The 24,994-nt window shown below is 43.2% G+C and overlaps 1 protein-coding gene across 3 annotated transcripts in view; it reads right to left on the reverse strand.

The window, feature by feature from the left end:
* The window catches only part of fstl4 (follistatin-like 4), a 214,544-nt gene extending 189,914 nt beyond the window's left edge, over positions 1 to 24,630 (reverse strand). Inside the window, exons 1-2 of one of the 3 annotated variants that reach the window (XM_037119954.1) lie at positions 24,288 to 24,630; positions 6,072 to 6,231 (exon numbers count right to left, since the gene is read on the reverse strand). In XM_037119954.1, coding sequence (XP_036975849.1) covers positions 6,072 to 6,221 — 150 coding nt within the window. In that variant the 5' untranslated portion in view covers positions 6,222 to 6,231; positions 24,288 to 24,630. Of the gene's footprint in view, positions 1 to 6,071; positions 6,232 to 8,514; positions 9,259 to 24,287 lie in introns of those variants that run through there. The other 2 variants (XM_037119956.1, XM_037119955.1) reach the window with 2 other exon arrangements.
* Positions 24,631 to 24,994: the final 364 nt, after the last annotated feature.

The following is a 24,994-nucleotide window of genomic DNA, read 5'->3' on the forward strand; positions in this document are numbered from 1 at the left end:
ATGTCCTCTCTGGATCTCTCTGGCCTTGCTATTCTTTTTCACTGTCATGACGTTTCTGTTAGCTTCACTACATGGACACAACATGTTCTTGTTGTTGCTTTAGGGCATGCTAGTTCATCTTGGTGTCAAGTTTAATGCATGCAATGAACATCACCCATCTTACACCTTACTGTACTTCTTGCTTTTTGGTTTTGTTTTGTGGTTATAGCACACATATTTAAAATCTGGATTTTACAAAGGCTAAAGGTCATGAACGAAGCATCTTACAATGTGCTGTTTAATATACAACTTATAAAGGCTTCATTCAGTAAACCTTACTTTGTGTGTTCACTTTGGACATCATGGACCAAAAGACCGATGCTCCTCAGTGTGTTCATAACAAAGTAGATGCCGCAGTACAAGAACACAGATACTGAAAATGTACAAGAGGGTGTTGCTGAGCCCAGAATGCATCACCTACCATAATAATTATAGTAGTGAAGGGTATTATTGCTTCGTATAATCGTAACCGTTCTGCACTCGTTCTGTCTGCCTGAAAGGGTTTCTTCAGCTTTGAATATAAATTCTCAGGAGACAGTCAGAAAAATTGTGGAGTAACCCTCTGGGACTGCAACGAAGAAGAAACTAAAGCTTTTATGAGGACAAGTCATAATCAAAATGTAAATGTAGTGGGGGGGGGGGGCATCGCTGAAAGTTAAAATATAACAGAATAACCTGCCCTCGTGGAGAGAGGCTATTTTCATTTATTTTCATTCTCATTGTTCCTGCAGTTATTCCCTGTTCACTCAGTGCTTAACCCTTTGACCCCTCAAATGTTCATCCAGTGAACACAAAGCCCAAAATCACTCTGGTCCATTGGCTCTTCACAGAGGCCACTATCAAACCAAATAACGACCTCCTACAAAACCCCATGTGCTCATCAGTGTTAGCTGTCAGCATGCTGAAGACTTCTCAACACAACAACCCTGGAACAAGACAGCCACAGTACAACATCCCAGCCACACCCATCTATCAATCACTGAAGTCCCACTAAAGCTACATCTGCTCCCGAAAAAAATGTGGTTATGTTGCTAATATTTTTGAGCATTATCGCATTATTAGCACATTATTGTCAGACTGGATTTCCGCAGTCTGACTAAAGTTTATTAAAAACTACGGGATCTTTCCATCTGTAACAGTCCTTTTCACTTACCTGAAAAAGTTCAGGAATAAATAACATCATTAACGGTGGCAGCATTCAATTTTGGGGTTCTTGCTGATGGGCACGCTCTTCAGTGGTATGACTAACTGTACTACTTAAACTGAATGAAGCCACTGTTCCATAGTTCAAAGTCTGGGAGCAACGATGCAACGTAACTTTGTTTTCCAGCGGAGGCCGGACAACATGAGCTGTAGACTCTAGATTTTGTTGTCTCTCGATCGACGTTGAATCTTCCATGTCCACACCATCATGCATCTTACAAACATGAAGTCTGAAGAAAACCTGTGCTCTTTCTGCTATGGAAAGTGTGACTGTAAAGCTCTTTTTGAGCGGGTGCTGGTGCGAGTGATCCCGGGTTCATATACCTGAATACACTGATGCATATTGATGCAGATTCGCTGAGCTCCAACACAAACGTATGTGTTATCAAATCTCCTCTCGCTCGTCTCTCTCGCTCATTAGCAAGAAGCAATGCAGAAAACTTGCCAGCTAGCAGCTTCTAATTTTTGCCGGAGCTGACAAACGTCAAAGTCAGCAGGTCATGTCAGCTTTTGCCAATTAACGTTGATTCTGTGAATAACTTGATAAAAAAAAAAAAAAAAAAGAAAGAAATTCAACTTGGCTGTTGTTCGGTCTGTGTGTTCTCTGCAGACTGTCTCTGCTCTGATGAAGATTGCTTATGAGATAAAGAGGCATCACTCTGTAATACTGCTGTACAACTGCTAGTTGCCTGAGTTTATTTTGGGTTTCACAACATAAACAGAGTTGTGTGTGAAGTCTCATATCAGTATCTTAAGTTATAGTATTAACCCTAATATAACCCTAACCCTAACCCTCCAATAAAAGCTGGAAAAAGTTGCTTGTGAAAAACATAGTCAGTAGGATACTGTTGTTTCGATGTGCCATGTGCATATTTCATCAACATTTCATATCCCAATTATGAACATTTATGTTTCTGAAGCAAAACTGTCTTGCACAAAAATGGATTCAGTGATTTAATCAAGTTCTACTTTTTTTCAAGTATCAGTAAGAACAATCAGTACATCTTATATTACAGAATTATTCAGAATAATTCAGGAATCAACGCGCCCCTGCATCTTTAATGTCAACATGAAATGAATTGTTCTTTTATAAAAACTAATACGCCCTTACGTTTTTGTCTGTACCCCTAAAAATACACGTATTAGCTCTGTATACCACTGTTGTACCAGAGCTGCCGGCAACTCAGTGGTGGAAAATGACAAGAACTACAAATCAAAAGGCTTTCATCCAGACGTTTTCTTCTTTTCTTTTATTCCATCTGTTGTACCCCTCAGTCCCTATTGTTCCTCTGTTTACATGTTTTGCATTATTTTGGGGGAATTTTAGTCAGAGAAAAAAGAAAATCTGGCATTACTTATTCATTACCAAAGACTTTGAAAATGCATCTTACATATGTCATGTGAATTCACATATTTGCGTGATTTCGCCTTGGGTGAACTTCTGTCGCCAAATGACATATATATATATATATATATATATATATATATATATATATATATATATATATATGTGTGTTTTTTTTTTTTTAATTGCGGGATTTCAAAGGACCAAACAAGCGAGGCAGAAACGCATTCCACAACCAGCTGCCACATTTGGAAAAGCCCAAAGTGAGACAGACTTAAAACAGACCGAGCGGTGAACATGCTTCATTTCACAAAGAATTACGACGACTGTGGGGCCGTGTGGTTTGTGTCGGTCCGTCTGTGCAAATGTCTTTTAGACAGCCTGCTGAGGCTTTATCCTTTTGTTGTGCAGAGAACATTAGTTAAAGTGGTCATAGACCTGTTCGCTTACAGGGATGGTCTCTTTATTTCCTCCCTCTGGCCCAGGAATCTCTCTCGTGTGCCATGATGATAGATAAGTGAGCTCATTCAATAACACAAATTTTTGAACAGTTATCTTTTGACTGTCGGTTGCAAGTGGATGAACAAAGACAAACTTGGATTAAAAATAAAGTCTAGGGAAAACAGGCAGATTTAAGGCCAACTGCGGCTCGGTTTGTAGTCATAAAAATCAAGACGAAGTGCAATAAAGACTATAAATTAAACAGAACACGGTTTGATGTAATGTACAGCGTATTGTACACCTCTCTCTGTGCATTCATCCACCAATGTACTTAATTAAAGGTCCAAACTACATAAACTATACTTGTTGGGTCAAACACCCAAAAGTTTTCTGAACAGCAAACTTCTTTTTATTCCTGGTCACAAAGAGTGAAACAAGAACATTTTTTCCTAAGTTGCATGTGCAGATATGTCCATGCACACAAAGACGAATGAGGCCTGGTGATCATGAGCTGACCTGGTTTTTTAGAGTTGATTTGCCACTTACTGCCAAGTGCTTTTATAACTGCTGTTATTTTTTGCCATGATTACCAGTTTTTAAAGCCTAATCTTATGATGTTTCATATTTTTCTGATCACAAGTTTCGTTACTTTTGTTCTCAGACTTAAAAAATGTAAGCTATTGCTAAAATGGATCAGTTATATATGACTTGAGTGGAGTCTAGTAGCAGTAATGGTACAGTGCAGGTTACAGTTTGCCCATGAATACCGAAGAAGACCTTGTTTTGGAGTGACCGTTATCCCTCTCCATGCTGATACACATGCTTTTGCTATTCATGCTACCACTCTATCCATGCTAATGATGTTGATCTTGCCAGAACGGCAATCGGGTTGCAGCTGCCGGTGGATTATGTCCGACTATTGGCCACGCTCCCATTTTCTATTTTAAAAATAAGTACACTGATTGTTAAAAAACAGAGAGAAACAGTGGCTGGAGTGAGGGTTTAAGTGACTGTTCTGAAACATGCTTAAGAGACCTCTTGTTTCAAAGCTAATTTCGCCTGGCACAGAGCGGTACAGGAGCTGATAATGGAGACAAGCTTTCACAGACAACCAGCAGGGAGATGCCCCAAACACGAGGTGGAACTTCACTCCCCTTCTGCTGTTTCACGCAACACATAACGATGTATCCCGAGCGTCACTGGTGAACAGTAATATTTCTCTACGGCATGTTTGCAACTAATGTGCTGGCATTCCCACACGCATTACTCCTGTAATGTTACAAAACAAAGACTCTTAGAGCTCATCAGTGGCGTCCCCAAGTATTTTCATCAGCCATCCCTGCCTTTTTTTAAATCATTTAAGTGAAGAAAAAAAAGTGAATGCCTATTTTTGAGTTCAATCTGGCATTCTACTGAGAGATATTCAACTTTTATATTCATAACAGGGCTCCCTGGCCTTAACCATTACCTTAAAAATCAGAATCACAATAATACATTGGAGGAGACAATACAGACAGACAATGTATTCATATGAACACCAAAGAAAAACACACAGGTTAAAGCCAAAGTCACTCCCAGCAGAAGTACGAAGCCAGAAATCGGGTTGCACCACATCACATCCACAGCTGGCGCCAGTGCCAAAGTCACAGCGAAGGCAGGGAGTGTTGAATCCCATGTACTTACAGATTCTGTGTTTCAGCTGGCCAAACAATCAGATGGCCAAACAATTTCCTTGTGAGTCTCACGGCGTAATTGTTAACCTCTCTCATCCTCACAGTCCACCCGTTTCTCCCTTGCCTGTCAATTTCCTCTTCTCTTCAAAAGTAAAAACATTTCAGCATCACACTGCGAGGTAACTAGGCAACTGTGTGCGCCCCTCTTCTCTCAACCGCCTCACAGATTAGACAAAAGCCCTTTGTCATGTATAAAAAAGGTGCACGCCTGATTTTCCACAAACAAGTTTTGGATAGGGTCAAAGCATGTCGGGACCTCTGACCTGTGTACAGTACTTGATCACATGATTCAGTGATCCCTGTGGTAGCTGCCTGGACCTCTTGGGAAAAAGCTGATGATCGCGCTGTGTTTCTAAACACAGCCATGTCTGAACAGAATTGAACAGAGATGGTTAAGATCATTAGCTGATTATGTGGTCACACACCGTGTTGCATCTTTTGATACATTTTGCATTTAAATATGATCATCTTAATTAAGCTCACCAACACCATCCTGTATGTGTTTAATATCTAATTGCTATATTGTAAACCCAGGCACAGCACACATTGGTCATGTCATGTCATGTCATTGACCGTAACCGCTTATCCCTTTCCATGGGGTCACGGGGTGTTGCTGCTGGAGCCAATCCCAGCCTTGTCTCAGGGCGAGGGCAGGGTACTCCCTGGATAAGTAGCACACATTGGTAAGTTGCTAAAGTATTTTTGAATGGAGGTGGCTTAAACTAGTTTTCGTCATCATATGTGATGCTAAATTTAGAAGAAAAATACTGCAGGAGGACATTTCTGACTAAAAGCTAAAAATTAAGGTTCTGCTCATGATGCAATCCATCAGAATAAATATATACTTGTGCACAAAAACAATTCAATTTTGTTTTTTGACTTTCAACCTGGTTCTTGCAGCAAGGGGCCACAGACTGGAACCCAACCCAGGTCGCTGCTGAGGACTCGGCCTCTTGTACGGGGCACAAACACTACCAGGTTAGCTATTGGGGTGCCCCAGTATAATAAACAATTATAAATGGGTGTACCAATTCACAGGCTGACTGCTCAGTCATAACATCGGAATCACCAAGACAGGAGCGCACTGTTTCAGAAACAATAAAAGGTGCCATATTTGACAACAAATGTGTGTTTTGTCACACTGTTTTTCATTCACTTCAGTTTTGTTTGCGACCCTGATTTGATTTACGGCCGATGTGACTGATTTACACCCCTGTGAGGGTTTTCTCCAGTTTGAATTATGAAGGTAATGGCCTCCGTGGGAAGCTGTGTGTGTGGGTATGTGTGGGGAATGGGCACATGATATTTACCATGGAGCGTGGTTCCTGCGAGGAGCTGTGTGACACGCCGGCTGTATCCACGCTGCCTCGCCTGCTGCTCTTGTGCCCTTCAGCGAGCCAGCACCCTGAGGATCCCAGCAGAGCGGCCACAGCCACAGCCCAAACACCCAGGCTGCCCATGAGTGTCTACCTGAGAGGAAAAGCGAAAACACAATGCAGACAAGGTGATTAGACTTACTTTGTTGGCCCACCGCGGTTTGGCAAATAAAACAGCTCTACAATCTAGAGAGGAGTCAAACAGTTTACTGGTCCATACTGTGTCTGAGCCAAAAGACTGAGACTTTAATTGTTCTCATATCAATATGATTAAATGAACCATGTCAAAGCTGTTTTGTTAAATATCATTATGCAACTTTATCTGTAAATCTTCAAGCCTTTTTTGCGATTATAATCTCCTGTAATCCGATTTGTGCAGAAATGCATTTCATCGACTTTTTAAAAACCTGTAATTTATTTTTTTCAAAGGCTAAAACATCACATTGATAACCCGCACATCTCTGGACTGATAGCGATCCATACGTTCAAACACCTGAAATGATGTTCATGCACGCACACAGCTGCACACAACAAATACTGTACACCAATGTACACTCGCGGAACACTCAACACTATACAGCTGTGTTAACATCAAAGCCCGCACTGATGGGGATAATTATGAGCGTTACAAAGGACAGAGAAAGTCTTTTGATGTCAACAAAGAGACAACTCTCTGAAGTCGCGAGCGGCGGAGCACGGCACAGGAGCTTCAAATATTAACGCCGAGGATCAATTTGGCTGCTGTGCCGCAGACACGCACACAAACCTACACGAAAGTCATACACACATCATCCCACCTGGTGTTTCTCAAATAATGACTGTTTCCTTCGGTGAAATATTAAATAAAGGTGTTTTAAAGGGCAACTCCACCAATTTTAAAGGTTAAAGTGTGTTCCCAGGTCTTGGACAGTACTCCTGCATATGTGAAAAAAGTAGCATAAAGATTTTTGGAGGCTCCACAAGAAGCTGAATTTAGTGTAATAAACTGCCTCCAGTGATGACGCTCAGTAGTTAAGTTGCAATGCGGGTAATGTAGGCGCGGGGCTTTCAAAAAGGAAAATGAGCGTGTGTAATAAACTGCGTTTTTAGTTTTTTAATCTGTCAATAATAATTCCCACAGTGTTTTATACTGCAATGCTAGTGGACTGCTTTACAAACCTTGCACCTACATTACCCACAATGCAGATAAGCCACCGACTGACATCACTCGAGGATAATTATCAGATTACGTGAAGCTTCATCTGGAGCCACTGAAGTGTTGCCACTTCCCACTTCTGGGGCCTACTAATCCCCAAGATCTACAATCACAATTTGATGTGTAAAATTGGTGCAATTACCCTTTAAATGGTACTGCTTTGGAGGACCTGAGCCCAAGGGTGATTGAAACAGGCAGCTTTTGATGGCAACTGAAATAAGTCAAATCGAAATATGTTCATGGGGGAAATACTGTTACAATAGGAACACATTAAACCACAAAGTGTTGCATTATCAGCTCTCTGAAACAGTCACATGAGAAAAATACTTTCAACAATACAAAAGTAGTATTTGCTGTAGTTTGTATCATATTGAAATGGTGTTTCTGATATTGTGTCCAGCCCCTTTTATTTCTAATGTCCTCCAGACAACCTTGACAGTTTGTATGGATGGGAAACATTCACTGGTCTCCATCAACACACTGACTCCTCGTCTGGTCTTATCAGCTGACGTGGGTGTTTATGGTCGTACGCTGTGACACGCCACCTTGTAATGTGTGTTCCTCCACTTTCAGGTAATGTGTTTACTGTTTTTTACTGTCCTCTTACACTTTATTATGCTACTTTACTGTGTGTTTTACTGCAGAGCCAATCTTAAAACAAATTTCCCTTAGGGGCCCATAAAGTTTGCAACTGAACTGACACAAGGGCACAAACACACACGATGCATCTCAAACAGTGTAGGTGTTTATGGTGTACAATGTCTGCAGCTGCTCTACCCGACAATACTGAAAATTACAAGGGTACTGTGATCCACCTTGACCCATAATGCCCCGTCCCTGCAGGCTGAAAACGTGTTCTTTGCTTTAGATATATATATTTGCTTTTTTTTTTAAACATAAATGAATACATCTTTTTTTTTTTAAAGAAAAATATCAGTTAATGTTTCATTCACTTTCTATGTGCAGTACAGAAGTAGCTGTTAAAAAATAAATAAATAAATAAAATAACCCTGCTCTTGTTCTGACCTGCCCATGAATTATCTTTGCATTGCAGGAACAGTCAAAAACACATTATTTTTCCTAATTTCGTATCCACATTATTTTTGTTTTAGTTTACTGGTATACGTATTAATCCCGCACCTCTATTAAAACTCGCAGCGAGCGGTTCAGAGCAATACTCACAGCATTTCATGTGTACAGAGATGGTTTGGTCTCCACTCACTCCTCAAAGAAACATCTGGAACTTTAATGCTAAATGCTCCGCTACATACACAGCTGGTTACATACTTTTACATACTATTAACTTGGGACTGGTATTACTTGGGGGATTTAAGTAAGGGATAATGCCCGACGAGGTGTCCATAAACAGGAGTTAATGGACGACGCGGAGGTCTAAGAACCGTCGGACGCGCAGCAGAGGACGGCTGCCTCCGCGAAGTCCATTAACTCCTATTTATGGACACCTCGAAGGGCATTATCCCGCTTATACCATGGTTACTTGCCAAAGAAAATAAATTAAGACCATTAATTTATATTTCCGTGCGTTTTACAATCAAAATATAAAGTTTTTCACAAGCCCTAACTAAGTTTCCCTGGTAATGCCTGAGGGTTTGACTAAAACCTGGAACAATCATTTCCCTCCCATAAGGTTGTTATGCAACGGAAGCGGTGTTCACTCCTCCAGTAAATAGGACGGACCATAGGCCTTAGCAACGGGAGATATTCTAGTCCGCTGAGCGATGAGCCAGAAAGCTAACGCTATGCTAACAAGATTCAAAGTCAATAACATTGCGTACGGTTGACAAACAGTAAATATAATTTGACAGCATGCTAGCTAACGAGACCAGCGAGCTAACCAGTCATGTCATTGTCCCCAAATCAATATTAAGATTTTCACGAACAAATGATCGGCTGTATGTAACGTTACTGTGGCCGTAGCCTTAAGCAGAGAGCTGAACAGCGAACGGGATGCGAGATTATTCGTTTATCAGTAAATTTAGAGGGGAAGTGTACTTTCTGCAGCTTGTGTGTTACAGTCGCCACCCTGTGGTGTTCAGAGGATACTGAAGGACTGACGGACTGCACTCAGTGCTGGAAATAAAATATTCAGATTTGATATGCCAGCCAGCGCATTGATTTACAGCGGTGAACAGTCAATTTGACTGGAACTGCTTAGTAGGTGTCCATATATCAGGGGCTAATGGACACCCTGCAGCCAATCAGAATCGAGTATTCCCCCAGACCATGGTATAAAGTCATTTATAGTAATTGCAGAGATCGTCTGTGATATTAATCCATGCTTATTCTGTAAAGTAAAAGTTCCACTTCCAAATTACAGCACCTCCCATATTTCACCAAACACAGGGGTCCTGGTTTGATATTAGTCCCGTGCGAATCGGCATCTCCGTGATTTGGAAAACGTGTGAAATACGATTAAGGCATATAACACATTAAACAGTAGCCAACAGTTGTGGACTGAGATCGGTGATGGTGGTGTTTAAAGAAGAGTTACAGCGAAGGTTAGGAGCAACGAAAAGGTTGTCACATAAAAGTACAGTCATAAAGCATCTGTTACTACCTCCAAATGAGCTGCTTACGTGTATTTATGCTCACTGCACTTGTTGAAAGTGGGTAAAACAATTTCAGACTAATTTATTCACGTGGCTGCTGAAGAACAGACCTTCTGCTTCTGAAACAAGCTTCTGCTTCATATATGGGGGATAATGTCAGTAAATTAAAGTGAATTACAGACTTTGCTTGCCCTGTACAAATGCACCACACGACACGTAGATGTGGCTGGTCGTTTCCAAATCACTCGTGGTCCCCTGGTGAAGCTAGTCCTGTGTGTAAAGGGCTCTTGTCTGAATGCTAACTAGCAGATTTATCCAAAACACATTAAAATGCTTCATGTCATTGAGAGGAACTGTAGAGTTAGCTGATAATTACTTCAGGGTTCTTAACTATGAGTGACCCCTTTTTACACTGCACTGTAATTTGATCCATGCTGATTTCCAAATATATAATACTTTAGGTAATAAGTATTCACAAAATGTCCAAGTATCAAAAAATAACAGAGTAGGAAGAGTTGCCACTGTCAGTGTTGGAGTATGATCCCATATTTGATTTACTGTAGAACAGTACCTCATGTTTCACATTCTCATGATGAGAAAGTCTTGAGATATAGGAACAGGTCTTCATGAGGTCCTGGGAAAAGCTCGGAAAAAAGGCAAGTAAGGAGGTTTTTGAGTTGAGATTACTGTCACAACGGTTGGTCAAGAACGCCAATGTCCTTCACACAGGTTTTCAAAATCACTATCTGCAAAGTAACTGGTAACAATAAAACTCAAATAAATGTAGTGGTGCAGAAAGTACACCTCTGAAATGTAAATGAAGGCATAAAACCCAAAAACTTAAAACACCCCAGAAATACACTTAATCAAACTATTCGAGTAAATGTACTTAGTTATTGTTCATACAGAGAATCACATAAGGACTCTCAGTGTAAACACCACTCGACGACGAACCTGCGGCATCCTACAGCTAGCCAGCCCGAGGCTAATGGGCCCTCACAGATGAGAGCTCACCCTCATGAAATTAAACACCAAATGAGATCTGCCAGTCACTGTCTTAATGTGCTGCCTGCCCCCTGCCACTGGCCCACACACACACACACACACACACACACACACACACACAAACAGAGTCCTGGTGGTGTGGAATGAATGGTCCATTTTGAAATTCATCAGGAGCGAGAACGTCTATGAGGAAGCTATTATTTGACCAGCATATTAAAAAGCTTAAAGAGACAGATTCTTTAAAACCAGTGCAGCCCTTGGCAGCTTTGCTCAGATCAGACTTGTTCAGCGTGGGACCTGAATTACAAACAGACTCAGTGCACTGAAATGCTATCTACCCACATCCTGGCTACCTGCGCTCCATATCTCTCCCATTTTTCGTGTTCTCTCTACAAGAACTTTCAATTTTCAGGACACAAAAGTATTGTCATGGGCCCCGAAGCGTCCTGCGGAGCTGCCTGCAGTCGGCCCGTCTCCTGTTTCCGCAGCACACTTTCCATAAAACCATTTTCATCCTCACTTTCTTCATGTATGCTGCAGAGAAAGTGGTTTGAAGACTTTTTTTTAAAAAAATAAACTGAATGAGCCAGTCGGAGCTTTGTAATAATAGATAAAAATAAAAAGCTAAAACATGAAAAAAAAGGACTACTCATCTGCTACTCACTTCTCATCCCTTTAAGCACTGTAATCCATTTTTGCATAGAGCAAGGATCCTTTTTTCTTTTCTTTCTTTTTTTTTTTTTTGCTGCTTCGTACTGGAGTCATATTTGGAAGGTACTTTTATAAAGCAGCATGTTTGTTGTTTTCACATTAAATGCATGAAATAACAAGTGCACTTCATAATTAGCAGCCTGTAACCTTCACTTAAACCCTCCCTTCTTTTCCCTCTCTGACCCTTTTTACTTGTAACTGCAAAAATCAGAAGATTAAACATATCTGTGCGTAAAAACATAAATGTTTGGGATGCTTTCTATTGCCACCATAACAGCATAGGAAACACTCAGCTAAATGCCTATAATGTGCTGTGCTCGGGTACAGTAAAGAGCCATCTGCTCACCGTCACATCTTAACTTAACGCTTTAAGAAGACGGCGACATTTCAGGTGCCTTTGAGACGCATCAGCCTCATTAAGGCGAGAGCTGCTTTTTTCTAGGTTGGGGTAAAATATTCATTTTCACCCACAGATTTTGAATGGCAGCAGAGTTTTCTTAATGAATGCACGGACGCACGGACAGAAAAAAAAACAAAAAAACAAAAAAAAACACACATGAGGAGATCATTTCTCACTGCAAGGAGCAGCGTCTGGTCCCATGAAGCCAATATGGGATCGTTACAGCTGCCATATGTTTTTGGACTGCACGGGAACATATGAACATCTGAAGTTTGAAATAAGGTTCATCATGACAGAGTGCGCCTTCAGTATTTCACAGTGATGCATCAGTGGCGTTTTAATTCGTGTTTTACGTGCCTCAGAGTAATTTTTCCCAATCAAGACTTTTGCTTTCAATTATATGCCAGTAAAAAAACGTTAAAACACATTTGAGTTTATATTAGCCGGCCTCATCCGGCATCCAGCGGTTTACATAATGGAAAAAAATCTATCTTTAAATTCTGATCATCGACGCGTTTCAATTTGCAGTTCCTCTTGAGAAAATATGAACACTCACACCACACATCAAGAAACCAATTTAAATTAAATTGGAGCAAAACACTGACCTTGACGAAGGGAAGCTAAGACTTCCCATGCAAAATGAGAATGGCATGATTTTGGGCCCTTTTTTGAGTCTTGTAAACATACGACACAAAGAAAAACAATCCTTCTCTTCTCCCTCAGTGTGAGAAACCACAACACATCTGAGGCTCACGCACAAACTGTCAGGCAGCAGCTAATGGTGATATGTGTCAGCAATATCATGTATGGATCCCCGAGAGCATGTGCTCCACAGCGCTGATGTTGAGTAATGTTCATTTCTTGCTTCTTATTATAGCGAGATTTTTTTTTTCTCATTTGCAATTTTCAATGTATTTCTTGGGTGAAGATCAAATCATCTATTGATTAGACTGATCCTAATCGATGGCAAGAGTCTTCGAAGCCAGCCATTACAAGAACGCAGGGATTTGGCCCTTACAACACAGTCACTACCTTTAGCTACTGTGTATCAAGTCCTAAATCCCTCTGCTATGACTGAAGAGTATTAAGAACATAGAATTCTGTTTTTCATAGCCAGTATGACTGTAGTTTGTGTCCTTATACTGTTTAATATGATCAAGAAATTGCTAAATGTGTGTCACTGTTCATTTCCATGGTACTGTATGGCCTGCTTGTCACTCAAATCTGGCAAACAGGAGTGAACCGCCCAAGGGCCATCATTCCACGTGGCCTCTGGGGGGCTGGATGAACGTGTCTGGTAAAGTTTTGCCATCTGGGTTTTGTTAGGACAAAGTTGTAGAAACAAAACTATGATTTTCACAACACTAAACTGATATGACCCAGATAAAATCAAACCAAATAAGCCTGAATAAAAGGATGTTCTCTGTCAAAAAGACAAATTCTACAAAAACGAAAACAAAAAAACCTGGCATGTAAATGAAGCGCATGCAGCCCCAGAAGCCTCTCTGTTTCCCTCTTTAATGGCAGCATGGGAAGGCTTCTAGCTGAGCTCTGAGACAAATTCAAGCGATCAGGCTGAGCTCTCCTCTCCTGCTCCCTCTCCCAGCGCCGCGCTCCAGGTAGGTTTGCTGTCACTGTTACAAATGACACATGCAGTTCCAGTACGACAATCAGTCCCCACTCAGCAGGCTTCCTCCCTGCAAGTTGCTGAGTGTTTAAAAAAGATTACAAAGGAGGGCGGGAGGTACAGAAAAAAAAAAAAAAAAAAACCATCTGCGGATGCTGAACACCATATGCTAAAACCAGAAGGTTTCACCGCCCCCAAGTACTGTACAATCGTACGCATTAGACGCATTGTACTGAACTATTTTTGCAAACCATGCGGCAAACACTCTTAATTATGAAACCCTATTCGGCATGCCCTCGCCTCCTTCTCCATTCCCTGGTGGCAGAGAAGTAGCAGGGACAGAGGGTTTGTTTAGCTGAATATGTTAAGTCTAGTCTGTCTGACTCATTGACCCTTTATTTGACGGACGTCTGTGCAAGTTAGAATCTATGGCCCCAATCATGGCTCTGACAAATCAGCAGCGGTGTGCATTGATAAATCCTTGGTGCTGTCAGCGGTGCTGGGGTAGCGCACAGATTTGTAATCTCTTCGTCCCACCCCCTCATGTCTTAGATCTATAATATCTGAAGAGCAAGAGGATCATAGAGACACACTGCTGCCCTTATTAGTCCTGTCATTTTCCTGTAATAGTTCCATGATTGTTCAGTATTGTCTGTGCTGCTGAGGAAACATAACCAGACGAGTAGTTTAGTAATGTGTAGTCACACAGAAAACCTTGAGGGTCATAAAGAGACAAGTACTTTAGAAATGTGCAGACAAGGAAGAGTGAGAGGATCATAGAGACACACTGCTGCCTGTAGTGTTCCTATAATGTCCCTATGATATTTCTCTGAACATTCAGTGGTGTTCCGTGTTGCTGGAAAACCATCCGCGGACATATTGTACTCTTTAGCAATGTACAGTCAAAGAAGAGCCATAAGATCACAGAGACACACTGCTGCCTGTAGTATTCCTCTAATATTTGGCTCCCAACAATCCAACCGTTGATTTAGAAATCATTGCCCAATTAATGACAAGAACACTGTATTTGGAAAGAGTTATGTATTTTGTCACCTAGGTTAACCTGCTATCCTTTAAAAAGAGGAAGTCAATATTTTCTGCTGTCAATCATTTCGTGAAAGTAGGTGTCATTTCCCCCCTCCCCCCCTTCGACACCCCCAAATGGTGCACGGCCCATTTTGGAACAAACCTCTCTTACATGCTGTTACTCTGAGTGCTGCCTCAAACTGTTGCTCCCGCTTTCAGTAAAATCTCTGCTATCATCCTGCGTCTGCCAGCCTATCTGCCTGCACTCAGGATTCAAACAGCCCCCTTCCTCAGACAGATGTCTATGTAGCATGAAATAGAGCCACCGAGGGGATCGCCTTTGCCCAAAATGTTTTTCCGCGGCTCTTGGATGCGGCAGCGGCTCATTCGTCTGCATTTGATTCCCGCTCCTGTGTGGTTGGGGAAGATACTGAAGAGACCAGGGGTGTCAATCTGGCTGTCTGTCAGCCATGCATCAGGATCACACGTTGTAACCCTAGTTATCTTCCAGGCACTCTAGGTGAACAGGATACGCATCCTTTCAGGGCTGGGCTTTTTTTTTTTTCTCCACTTTTATTTATTTATTTATTTCATGACAAGCAACGTGATAAATCTCAGGATGCTCCGGAGTGGTGTTTCCCAAAGAGGATTTATACAGCACAGTAGCCCGGAAAGATAAGGTTATGAACTGTCATTCACTGTAATGTAAAAGGTTCATAAGCAGTGCCCCTTGGAAAGGAGACAGGGGGCTGACAGCGCACCAGTTAAAAGCTGACAGGCCTTATCAGCTCAGGAATCCAGACAGCTCACGGTTAAAAAAGATTTTACTCTGACATGGAGGAATTCATTGTGAGAGAACAGATCTAATTAATGATGACTGTAAGCAGTCGGGACAAAAAATAAAAAATCCAGACATTTTATTTTAGCTTTTATCGTTGTGGCAATATGTATTCCACTTCCTGAAACTGAACCAGTTTCAGCGAGTGAACGGGAAGATGGTTCAGACCAGTGGCTCTGTCACAGGCTCACTTTGTTGAGGTTGCATTCTCAAATCTAGTTTCTTGTAGGATCATGTCAGTGCTTGGGCAAATTCAAGAAATGTTCATATTAACAATGAATCAAAAAGTGTTTCCAGTTGCAGTTCCCCGCAGCTCCACAGAGCCAGCTGAAGTCTCTCCACGCATCTTTTTTTTTCTTACAGCCCATATCTTTGTCGTGTTTGGCACCTCATCATCCTCCTTTTCAGCAATAATCAGCACATTTTACATTACTTTATCTTTCTTGCAACAAAGCACCAACCAGGTAGTTACTAACTGGTTGATACATTTGAGCATTTGGTGGATAAAAACCCTCCAGATGTTGTTCTTGGGAGTTGCAGGGACATTGACAAAGCAACAGGAGAGTAAAATTTTGATTAGAGCTAATGTTTCCTCATGTCTGCAGGAAATGTAAAAATAGGCAAATATTCACTTGCTTAAAGGATAATTCAGATTTTTATACATCAGAATCTGTTGTACAGGCCTCGGGGAATACTTGAATGTATAAAGCCCTGTGTGGCTCCAGAGGAAGCTGCATGTAATCTGACAAATTGCCTCCAGTGAGGTCACTCAGTGGATAAATTGCATTGTGGGCTTGGAGGCGCCGGGTTATAAGAAGCAGTCCACTGGTCTAACACTACTATACTCCTGTACTCCTATAAAACTATTGGACTCATTATGGAGAGTTGAAAAAGAAGTGATCATAATTTAAAAAGCAGAACCCAAGATATCCCATATTTATTCTCTTTCAAAGCCTGGTGCCTACATTACCCACAATGAGGCATTTTATCAGATTAGATGCATCTTCCTCTGAAGCCACAAAAGGCTTTATGCTACTTTTTTCACATATGTAGTAATACTCCCCAAGACCTGTAAACACACATTAATGTTGGAGATTGGTGGAGTTAACCTTTACAGGAGTAAATGGGGCATTTGTTGCAAACTATTTACTCCCACTAATTTTGCATGCTAGCAGGAATTTCAGTACACGGGACTGACTCTCAACTCGTTCCCATGTTAATAGTGATGAAGAATCACGTTACTCCTCCTGGCTCGTTGATCATTGGTTCATTGTTTTTAATTGTTTTTGGACAACAACGCAATCTGCAGCATACAGCAAAACCACATATCAGGATTTGGATTCACAGACACTGGTTAGTGAATCTGTGCATGTTGATTTTTGGCTTTTCATAGGATTTGTTGACAGAGAATCATTGAATGAGTGAAGTTAATCTTTAGGAAAGTTTCATTAGACTTGTTATTGCACATTTTTCATATGACACTGAAATTAATGTAAACAAACAGCTGCCTGGAATGGCAGGAGATAATCATCTTAAAAGCACTGTGGTTTGCAAAAATGGCTCGGCATGATGTAAATCATTTCTGATTTAGTAGCAATTGTGCTGAAAAATGAGAAACAACTCGCACAGTGCTTAAATGAAAGGGGAGAAAAGTCGGGCAATTTGCGGAAGAAAAGCAGACACAATGAGACTCTGACGTGGGGCACGAGCCGGGCCGACGCGCACAGATGCTGGGAAACAGCAGAGCAAATAATGTGAGCAACAACAAGGACGCCATTAAAGCAATTAAAACATGACAAAAAAACCCATATGGCAACAGTGATAGAAAAGTTAATGTATTCGTTTTGCAGAGACACAAGTGCACATGGGCCTTTTCAGATTGTGGTGAAACGTTCCCCGTGGAGAGAGGAAGAATGTGTCTGCCTCCCAGAAAAGGCTCAGGGATCCCGGAAGGAACACAATGTAGGACGTGGCGCTTTAGCGAGAGCAGAGATTCTTATCGGCTCGGCTTCGTCTGCATTACCTTGGTATTAATTATTGTCTGACACTCTCTCTTTGCCACTTTCTGTCTGTGTAGAAGAGGCAGAGCTTCAGGCTGTTAGGTAGTAATAAGACCGCATCTCAAAACTGAAGAGAGGAAGGATAAGAAACTCCTTCCTTCTGTGTCACACTCCATTCTCTTCCTCCCCCTCTTTACCTTTCTAACTCAACACTGATATCGACTTTTGGCTTTCTCTCTGACAAGTTTCTGTGACCGGCTCGGCAGCCCCTGGGTGTTAAAGCCCACATCCTACTTTGTCAGGTGTGACCGAAAGACACACAAGCGGCACCTTGACTTGTTAAATCCAGAAATCGCCCCCCGCAGGCTGTGCGACACGGCTGCAAGAAATCAGGAGGATCTGAAGTGCCACGACAGGGTGGTCAATATGGCTAACGAGACCATGTTTGCTTATTATAGAGCGGCGTTAAAGTGTGGCAAAGAAAATGAAAGAGGTCTGCGTTGGTAGCGAAGAGAAAAACACCTTTGAAAGCATAAATGGTTCTTCAGAGGCACTTTGTGGAGGAAAAATGAGGTTTCTACATGTAATCACCACCGACTGGAGCACCACTAGAAGCCCCATTCATGGCTGCAGCAGCCAGCAATCAATGCATGTCAGGGGGTCACCTCCTAAATTGCAATCTGAAAGATCAACACACTTCAACACAGCATTGTAACGTTCACGCTTTCCTTTGTCCTTTGCTTTAAAGGCTTGAATAAATGCATATTATCTTCCAAAAGCCCACAAATTATCTCCACAGGCTCAAAGTTAATGCATTAACTTGCACTTTCAGCAGGTAGCTATTAAGGTATTAATGTCACAGTGGGGTTTATAATGTAAATGTTGCGGTGTTCGCTTTGTCGACGGGCTCTCTCTCGCTCAGCCCCGTTTGCTGTGTTTGCCTGACAACAATTCTAAAGCGGGATTTTGTTGTTCAAAGTAGAAGCGAAGACTCTTGCGAGGTGCAAACTCAAATAACTGAAGGCAAAGTGAACTTTTAAACCCTGCTTTAAAAACTTTACTTGTTTCCTTTCCCTCATTTTGCTCTGAAAGCACAGGACTGACTGTCAGACTCGTGTGCTGTAGGACTTGGTTAGATATTGCTTTACATATCGAGTTTAACGTCTTGAGCACGGAAGTTGTACATGTGACAAAATAATCACATCTCAGGGGTCCACACAGAAGCATTCTCAGAGCTTTTGACTGCTTTTAAAGTCTGTAAACGTCGAGTTTTAACAGACTGTAGTTTATTCTTGTAGATTCACAGTCTCGCTGCTCATTTTCTTCTTTCTTAGCAACACTTCACGACGAAAGAAGTTGATACATGAATGTCTACTGCTTAAAGGTCCAATTTGTAAGAAAGCTAATGTTAAATTTTTATATTTCCAACCAAATCTAATACTGCCGACAGTATTATAAGGTCTGGTCAGCCAGCATCAGAGAACTTAGGTATTTGAGTTGGGAGTAAGACTCGATAATCAACTTACTTACATAGTGCACCTTTAACTACAGACTTTCTCCAGTTGACGTTGCCAGCCCAGTCTCCAGCTTGAAATGTTGGCAGTTAACGTTTCTGCAAATCACTCACACATTCACCTTTGTAACTGCCATTGGCTACTGTGTGTACTATATCGACATTCCTACGGAACAACATTTTGTAAGCTTGAAACCGCTGGACAGTTTGGATAAGGGACGTGGTATTTTAACACGTGTGATGATTTCCAGCCGTGTTCATGGCCACCATAACAGGTATTTTCGGCCAAAACATGATCATTTCCTGACCCTAACCAAGTGTTTTTGTGCCTCAGTCCTCTGACATCGTCAACATTTGCATACGTGCACAGGTTGCCGCGGTGGGAGAGGTAACATTTCAACACAACTTTGAGTCATGCCACCTTTCCAAATGTGATACGTCAAAACAGCTCTAAGCACGAGAGCCAACATTTGGCAGCTTTAAGCAGAGGAGGGAGGAGTGACTAGATAAAGGGGACAGGCAGATGGCTGACTGAATTCACTGCAGAAAACAGATATGCCGGGCGACCTTTCCGTAACCTCCCGATGCATTTCTCCGTCTCTGCTGACTCTTTCGTCAGTTTCCTCCATTCAGGCAGAGGAGGGCGGCGAGCGCTGTTTGCTCAGAGTGGCGCTATTGATGCTCAGAGCTCAGCTGCTGTGTTCATATGGGATGCTACGGTAAAGGTCATTTCTAGAAGTTCAACATCAGTGATCGGAATTTCAAGTGAACCGTGTTGCCCACATTTTGTGGCCCCGCGCTCTGCTGGGAGAACAGAGGAGTCATCGGGCGAGCTGACGCCACAGTGACACGTATCTGGAACAGAGAGGATACAGAATCTGACGGTATGAGTAACTGGTCTTAGTTTCAGTGTCATTCATATTGGGTGCCTCCCATTGTCAGAAGACTCATGTTAATCACAATATATGCCTCTGGGTGTGAGCATCAGAGTGCCCTCGCTGAAACCCACCAGAAAGGGTTTCATCAGTTCAATTTCAAACTAATCCCGTCAGCCCCGCTCGACTGGCACGTGTGGCCACAGAGCCAGCCCTCGCCGTATGTAATGCATTTTTACCTTTGTTTCGGAGTCTGGCTCATTATATTTCTTTTGAAAATTTGCAAAGCCAAACAAATCAAAGTCAACGGGCGTGAAAAAAAATTGAAGGCACGGATGTGGGTTTGGTTTACCCGAGGGTGAAGCTTTGTTGTGTGGAAATAAATCCTGCTGCTGATTAGACAAGCTCTGCATGGGGTTCAGGCGATGTGATGCCAAGGATTTAAACCGTTCACGAGAGGGGCATCCTAATTGATATGAAGAAGAGATTTTTTTTTCTGCAGAAGCATTACACAGGCATTGTCATCCAGGGCTCTTTATGACTCGATTGTTTGGAGCCTGCGGGCCTACCTGGAATTTATTTAAAAAAACACAACAGGGGCATGTCTGCTCTGTGTGTAGGGGGGATAAAAGGACCATTGTTGCACCTAAGTTTTACCATTTTCAGTGTAAACTCCACCGGAATCGCCATATATCTATGAGAGTAATGAGCATTTATATGACCCTTGTTGACATCTGGGCCATTTTTGCAAAGCACATTCAGCATTTCCCAGTCACAGCTTGCTATGAAGCGCTCGCGCTGACAGAGCAGCTGGAACCATCAAAATCTAAACTTTACAAATGCATAAAACTTTGAAATAGTCCTTTTCATTTGGTCCAACATGACAGCAGGAGAGAGCAGCGACATGTAGGATATCTGTGACCGTGACATGTGTGTCCTTCGCTCTTGTCTCGTATTAAAGGAGGAAAGCAGACAGTGATCTTTTTCTTCATCTTTCTCCGGCGCTCCGACTTCTGCGAGCAGCAGGGAAGTCAAGTGGGCAGACAGACTGTGCTTTAACCAGAACAACCTGTTTTCAGCCCCTTGTGTCAGCAGGCATTCGCTCAGCTGAAATGTCCCGGAGAAAAACACTGAACTCCCGTCGCCGAGTCTGACCTCTGATCTTTCAAAAGCGGAGGAAAGGGAATTTCTCTGCGACGATCAATAAAGTTTCACGTCCATCGGGATGTTAAACTGATCTTCAAACTGAGCTGGGGATTATTTTCTGCATCTACGCTCAAGCATCAACGAGGAAAACTACAAGAAACTGAACATCCAATCATCCCGTGTGAAGTAAAAACAGCTACAAGGAACCGTCTTTACCCAGCCTAGTCAACAGGATACAATTTTGGCTTCAAAGCGATGATACATTCACGTTGAACGCATCATATCCTGTTCACATTAAGTGTTTATGATGAGAACTATTATGCTCATTTTCAGTTAGATGATTTCATTTTGTGTTACTACTAAAAGGTTTAGATGCCTCAATGATCAAAAACCCATCCATTTTCTCACACTGTCCACTGATTGGTCAGCTCACACACGCCTGATCCAGCACCACTAACAACAACTGAGCAGCCATGCTAAATCAATCGTCATGTGCCAGACTGGCCGCTAGGCATAAATTATGCACTTGTTTTGACATGGTGATATAGTGTGATGTCACAAAGTCACAGGAGTAAAGGTGGGACTCCTGACGAGGCGTTTCAGGAGCAGAGTTTTCTGGCGGGCATTAAAGATCCAGTTTGTAAGAGAAGGTGATTGTACAGTCTCACTCCCATCTCGTCAGATACCGACACTATGTGGCGGCTGACCAGCCTGACCTTCCATTACAAGCCGTCAGTATCTGACGAGTTGGAAATGAGACTCAACAACCAACGGTGCTACAAATTGGACCTTTCAGGACGACCATAACATCCAGTCTTCTCGAGGATAGTCTCATTTAGTGGATTAGAGGTATCACTACATTGACACTGATTCATGAAGGGCTAAAAGCGCCTCGTAGTGCTTTTAACTGCAACGAAACAGCAGCAGCACTGACACTGTTTGACTATAGCTTCAACGTTGCCAGTGTCCCTCAAAAAGTCAATACCACGCTTTTGCCGATGCGTCTAAATCCAGTCTGGAGTCTCAGTTAAGTCACACTTGGTCATGAAAGCACCTGTGGAAGTGTGAAAACCATTCGCGTGCCTGGTTACACAACACAAGATAAGACCTTTACCCGCCCCCCGAAATCTTGCGCTTTATCCATCTAACATGCATGACACCCCCGTGCACTCATGCTCTGGTGCACCCATGCATCCATGCACAGACGCTGCTTCGAGCTGGCTCTGGCTTTTGCAGGATTTAACTGCTTAGTGGGGGGAGAGAGAGAGAGAGAGAGAGAGCTCCAAAAGCCTTATTCAACTCTAATGACTGGGATAATACAGTGAAGGTTTCTTTGTGTGTGTGTGTGTGTGTGTCTGTAGGTGTGTGTGTGTCTGTAGGTGTGTGAGTCATCCCACTATCAGGGCTGCCTCTGAAGCACAACAAGCAGCCATAATCTGCTGGACACCACACCGTGATGGCTCTCTCCACAAGACAGCTAATAAGTTACACAGTGAATTGCCAACTGCAACAAGCCCGACTGAGTCACTGCTCCGGGCCGCATCATTATTTCACCAACCCGTTGACTCTTCGGGCTGAGGGTGGGCTGCACAACTGCTCAGACCCCCTGCAAATCCGCAGGAGTCATTCAGGAAAGCTGTGGTTTCAGAGTCACTATGAGTCCTGTCTACGTATAAATGTGTTACTGTGCTGATGTAATCCTTCTGTTTCAGACTGCAGCGAAGTCAACGGTGTGGTGATTAGAAAGCTTTTCTTTTCTTGCACAGCTTCGCCGAGTCAGCCATGAAACACACAACATCCAACTGTTGACTGCAAGGCACCATGAGACACAGAATGTCACTATATGAGCGAGCCATCTCCTCACATGTGATGTCTAGGTGCTCCTGGTTTATTCAGAGAATGATGCAGGTCCTGTTTTAAAGGTTCTGTGTTGCTGTGGGGCAAACCAGCCGAGAACCACGCTCTCAGGGCGAGATGTTGATCATCTCCGCATGTGCTTCCATGTATGTGTGTGTGTGTGTGTGTGTGTGTGTTGAGTTGAGAGTTGGAGAGGTGCTGCTGGACGCGTGAGGCTGAAAAAAAACCGGGGGGGGGGGCTACGATTTACAAGCAGTGTCTCGCAGATAGCCCGGTGATGGATGGCCGTACTTCAGCCGCTGGACCTCGGCTCCATATGTGCTTCCAGGTAGATAGTGACGTCCAGCAGGAGCCCAGAAAGAGGCTGGAGCGCGATGAGTGGAGAGGCTGGAGCGTTTTCAGCACCGCGGAGAGCTCCGGCGCAATGTGCGCTACGACACGGCGGCGGTGCGCGCCGACCAATCCTCATTTCCCACTCCGCTGGCCGTCACGGAGGCTTTGCTGCCGCTGTGCCAGCTCTCTGGTGACACTGATAGGATATACCCATGAGGGAGCGCTGAGGCAGCTCATTTAACACAATCAGACAAGAAAATCTCGGTTTGTTTAGGAATTTCTCCCTCCTCCTCCTCCTTTTTTCCCCTTTCTTTTCTTTCTTTCTTTCTTTTCTTTTTTTTTTTTTTTTTCGCATGAGGGGTGGATGTGCTTAATAAGACGCCGGAGCCGTGCCAGATTAATTGGCTGACGGCTGGAGGACCGGGTGAGGAGGGGTATGAGGTGGTTGGCGGTGGTGGTGGTGGGACCGGGAATCCGTGCCAGAGAGCCCCAGAGAGGGATGTGCGTGTCTCACTGTGTTATCATTCCGGTCCCTGTGCTGCCTGAGCAAATCCTGGCGCATCCGGCCAGAGGAGTCCTCCTGGAGCCATTTATCACACACTGCCCCGCTGTTTCAAAGCAGGAAGAGCCGCCGCACGGTTGAATGAGGTTAGGAAAAAAAAAAAAGAAGAAGAAGAAATGCTGGCATCTGGTCATATTGAATGATTAATCGCAGCTCGCGTTGCGCCAGACAATAGGCAGTGTAGTTAAACACAGTCACAGACTGTCATTGACATCGCCCTGCGCTATACGGCTGCACCTCACACACATCTCTCCATTATTCATGCATCTCTCCTCAGCTACTCACAAACTAATTCAAAATTAAAGCACGCCACCGCCGAACCTCCCGCTCAGTTTCCATTCACTCCCCGATGCAAATAGTGACGGATAAAGAAAGCAGCGTCATGCACCCCAAAGAAACAACCCCAAACTTGTGAGGCAAACATTAAATGCTCGTCTGAGCGGCGTCGGGAGCCCCCCCATCCTGCGTTAGTACAGACAGCTTCCAGCTTACCTGTGGTATTCCGGGGCACCCCCAAAAAAACAAAAGGCAGAAAAAAAAGGAGGCAATTCGTGCGAATGTGCCACAGATTCCCTCGCAGCGACGCGTCCAAACTGCGCTCCGTTTTAGTTCCCACTCCTCTGCTCCCCGGCTCCGCAGGGCTTAAAAACGGTTCGGATGGACTGCGGGGCTGGTGTTTCAGTCAGCAGCTGCGTTTCAGTTAGCGGCGGGTAGCGCGTCCCAACTCTTCAGCGGCGGTTTGCCATCCTCCGGCTCCTCCGGCTGGTTTTCCTCTCAGCGCTCCGCTGCTGCTCTGCCCTATTTCAACTCCTCTCGCTGCGCTCGGCTCCTGACGTCAGCCGCTGTACGCCGAATGCGGTGAGGCTGCATCTGCAGATTCATCGCACTGGAGAGCGACACCTGTGTGTGTGTGTGTGTGTGTGTGTGTGTGTGTGTGTGTGTGTGTGTGTGTGTGCGTGCGTGCGTGCGTGCGTGCGTGCGCTCAGACGTTAGGACTAGATGCACCGGTGGGACACGAGTGGAGGGTCAAAAATATGAAGGTTGTCTGCAGTTGTTTGACTTTTGGTGACCGATTTGAATTTAGAATAATTCTGGCATTTGGATTAAGGAATACATTTAGGTTATGGTTTAAGTTATGCATGAAGTTAAGACATTCTTTCTTTAAAGGTGCTGTTTGTAAGAAAAGAAGAAAAGTTGAT

This window comes from Acanthopagrus latus, chromosome 13 (assembly GCF_904848185.1).
Source record: "Acanthopagrus latus isolate v.2019 chromosome 13, fAcaLat1.1, whole genome shotgun sequence".
NCBI classification, from domain to species: domain Eukaryota; kingdom Metazoa; phylum Chordata; class Actinopteri; order Spariformes; family Sparidae; genus Acanthopagrus; species Acanthopagrus latus.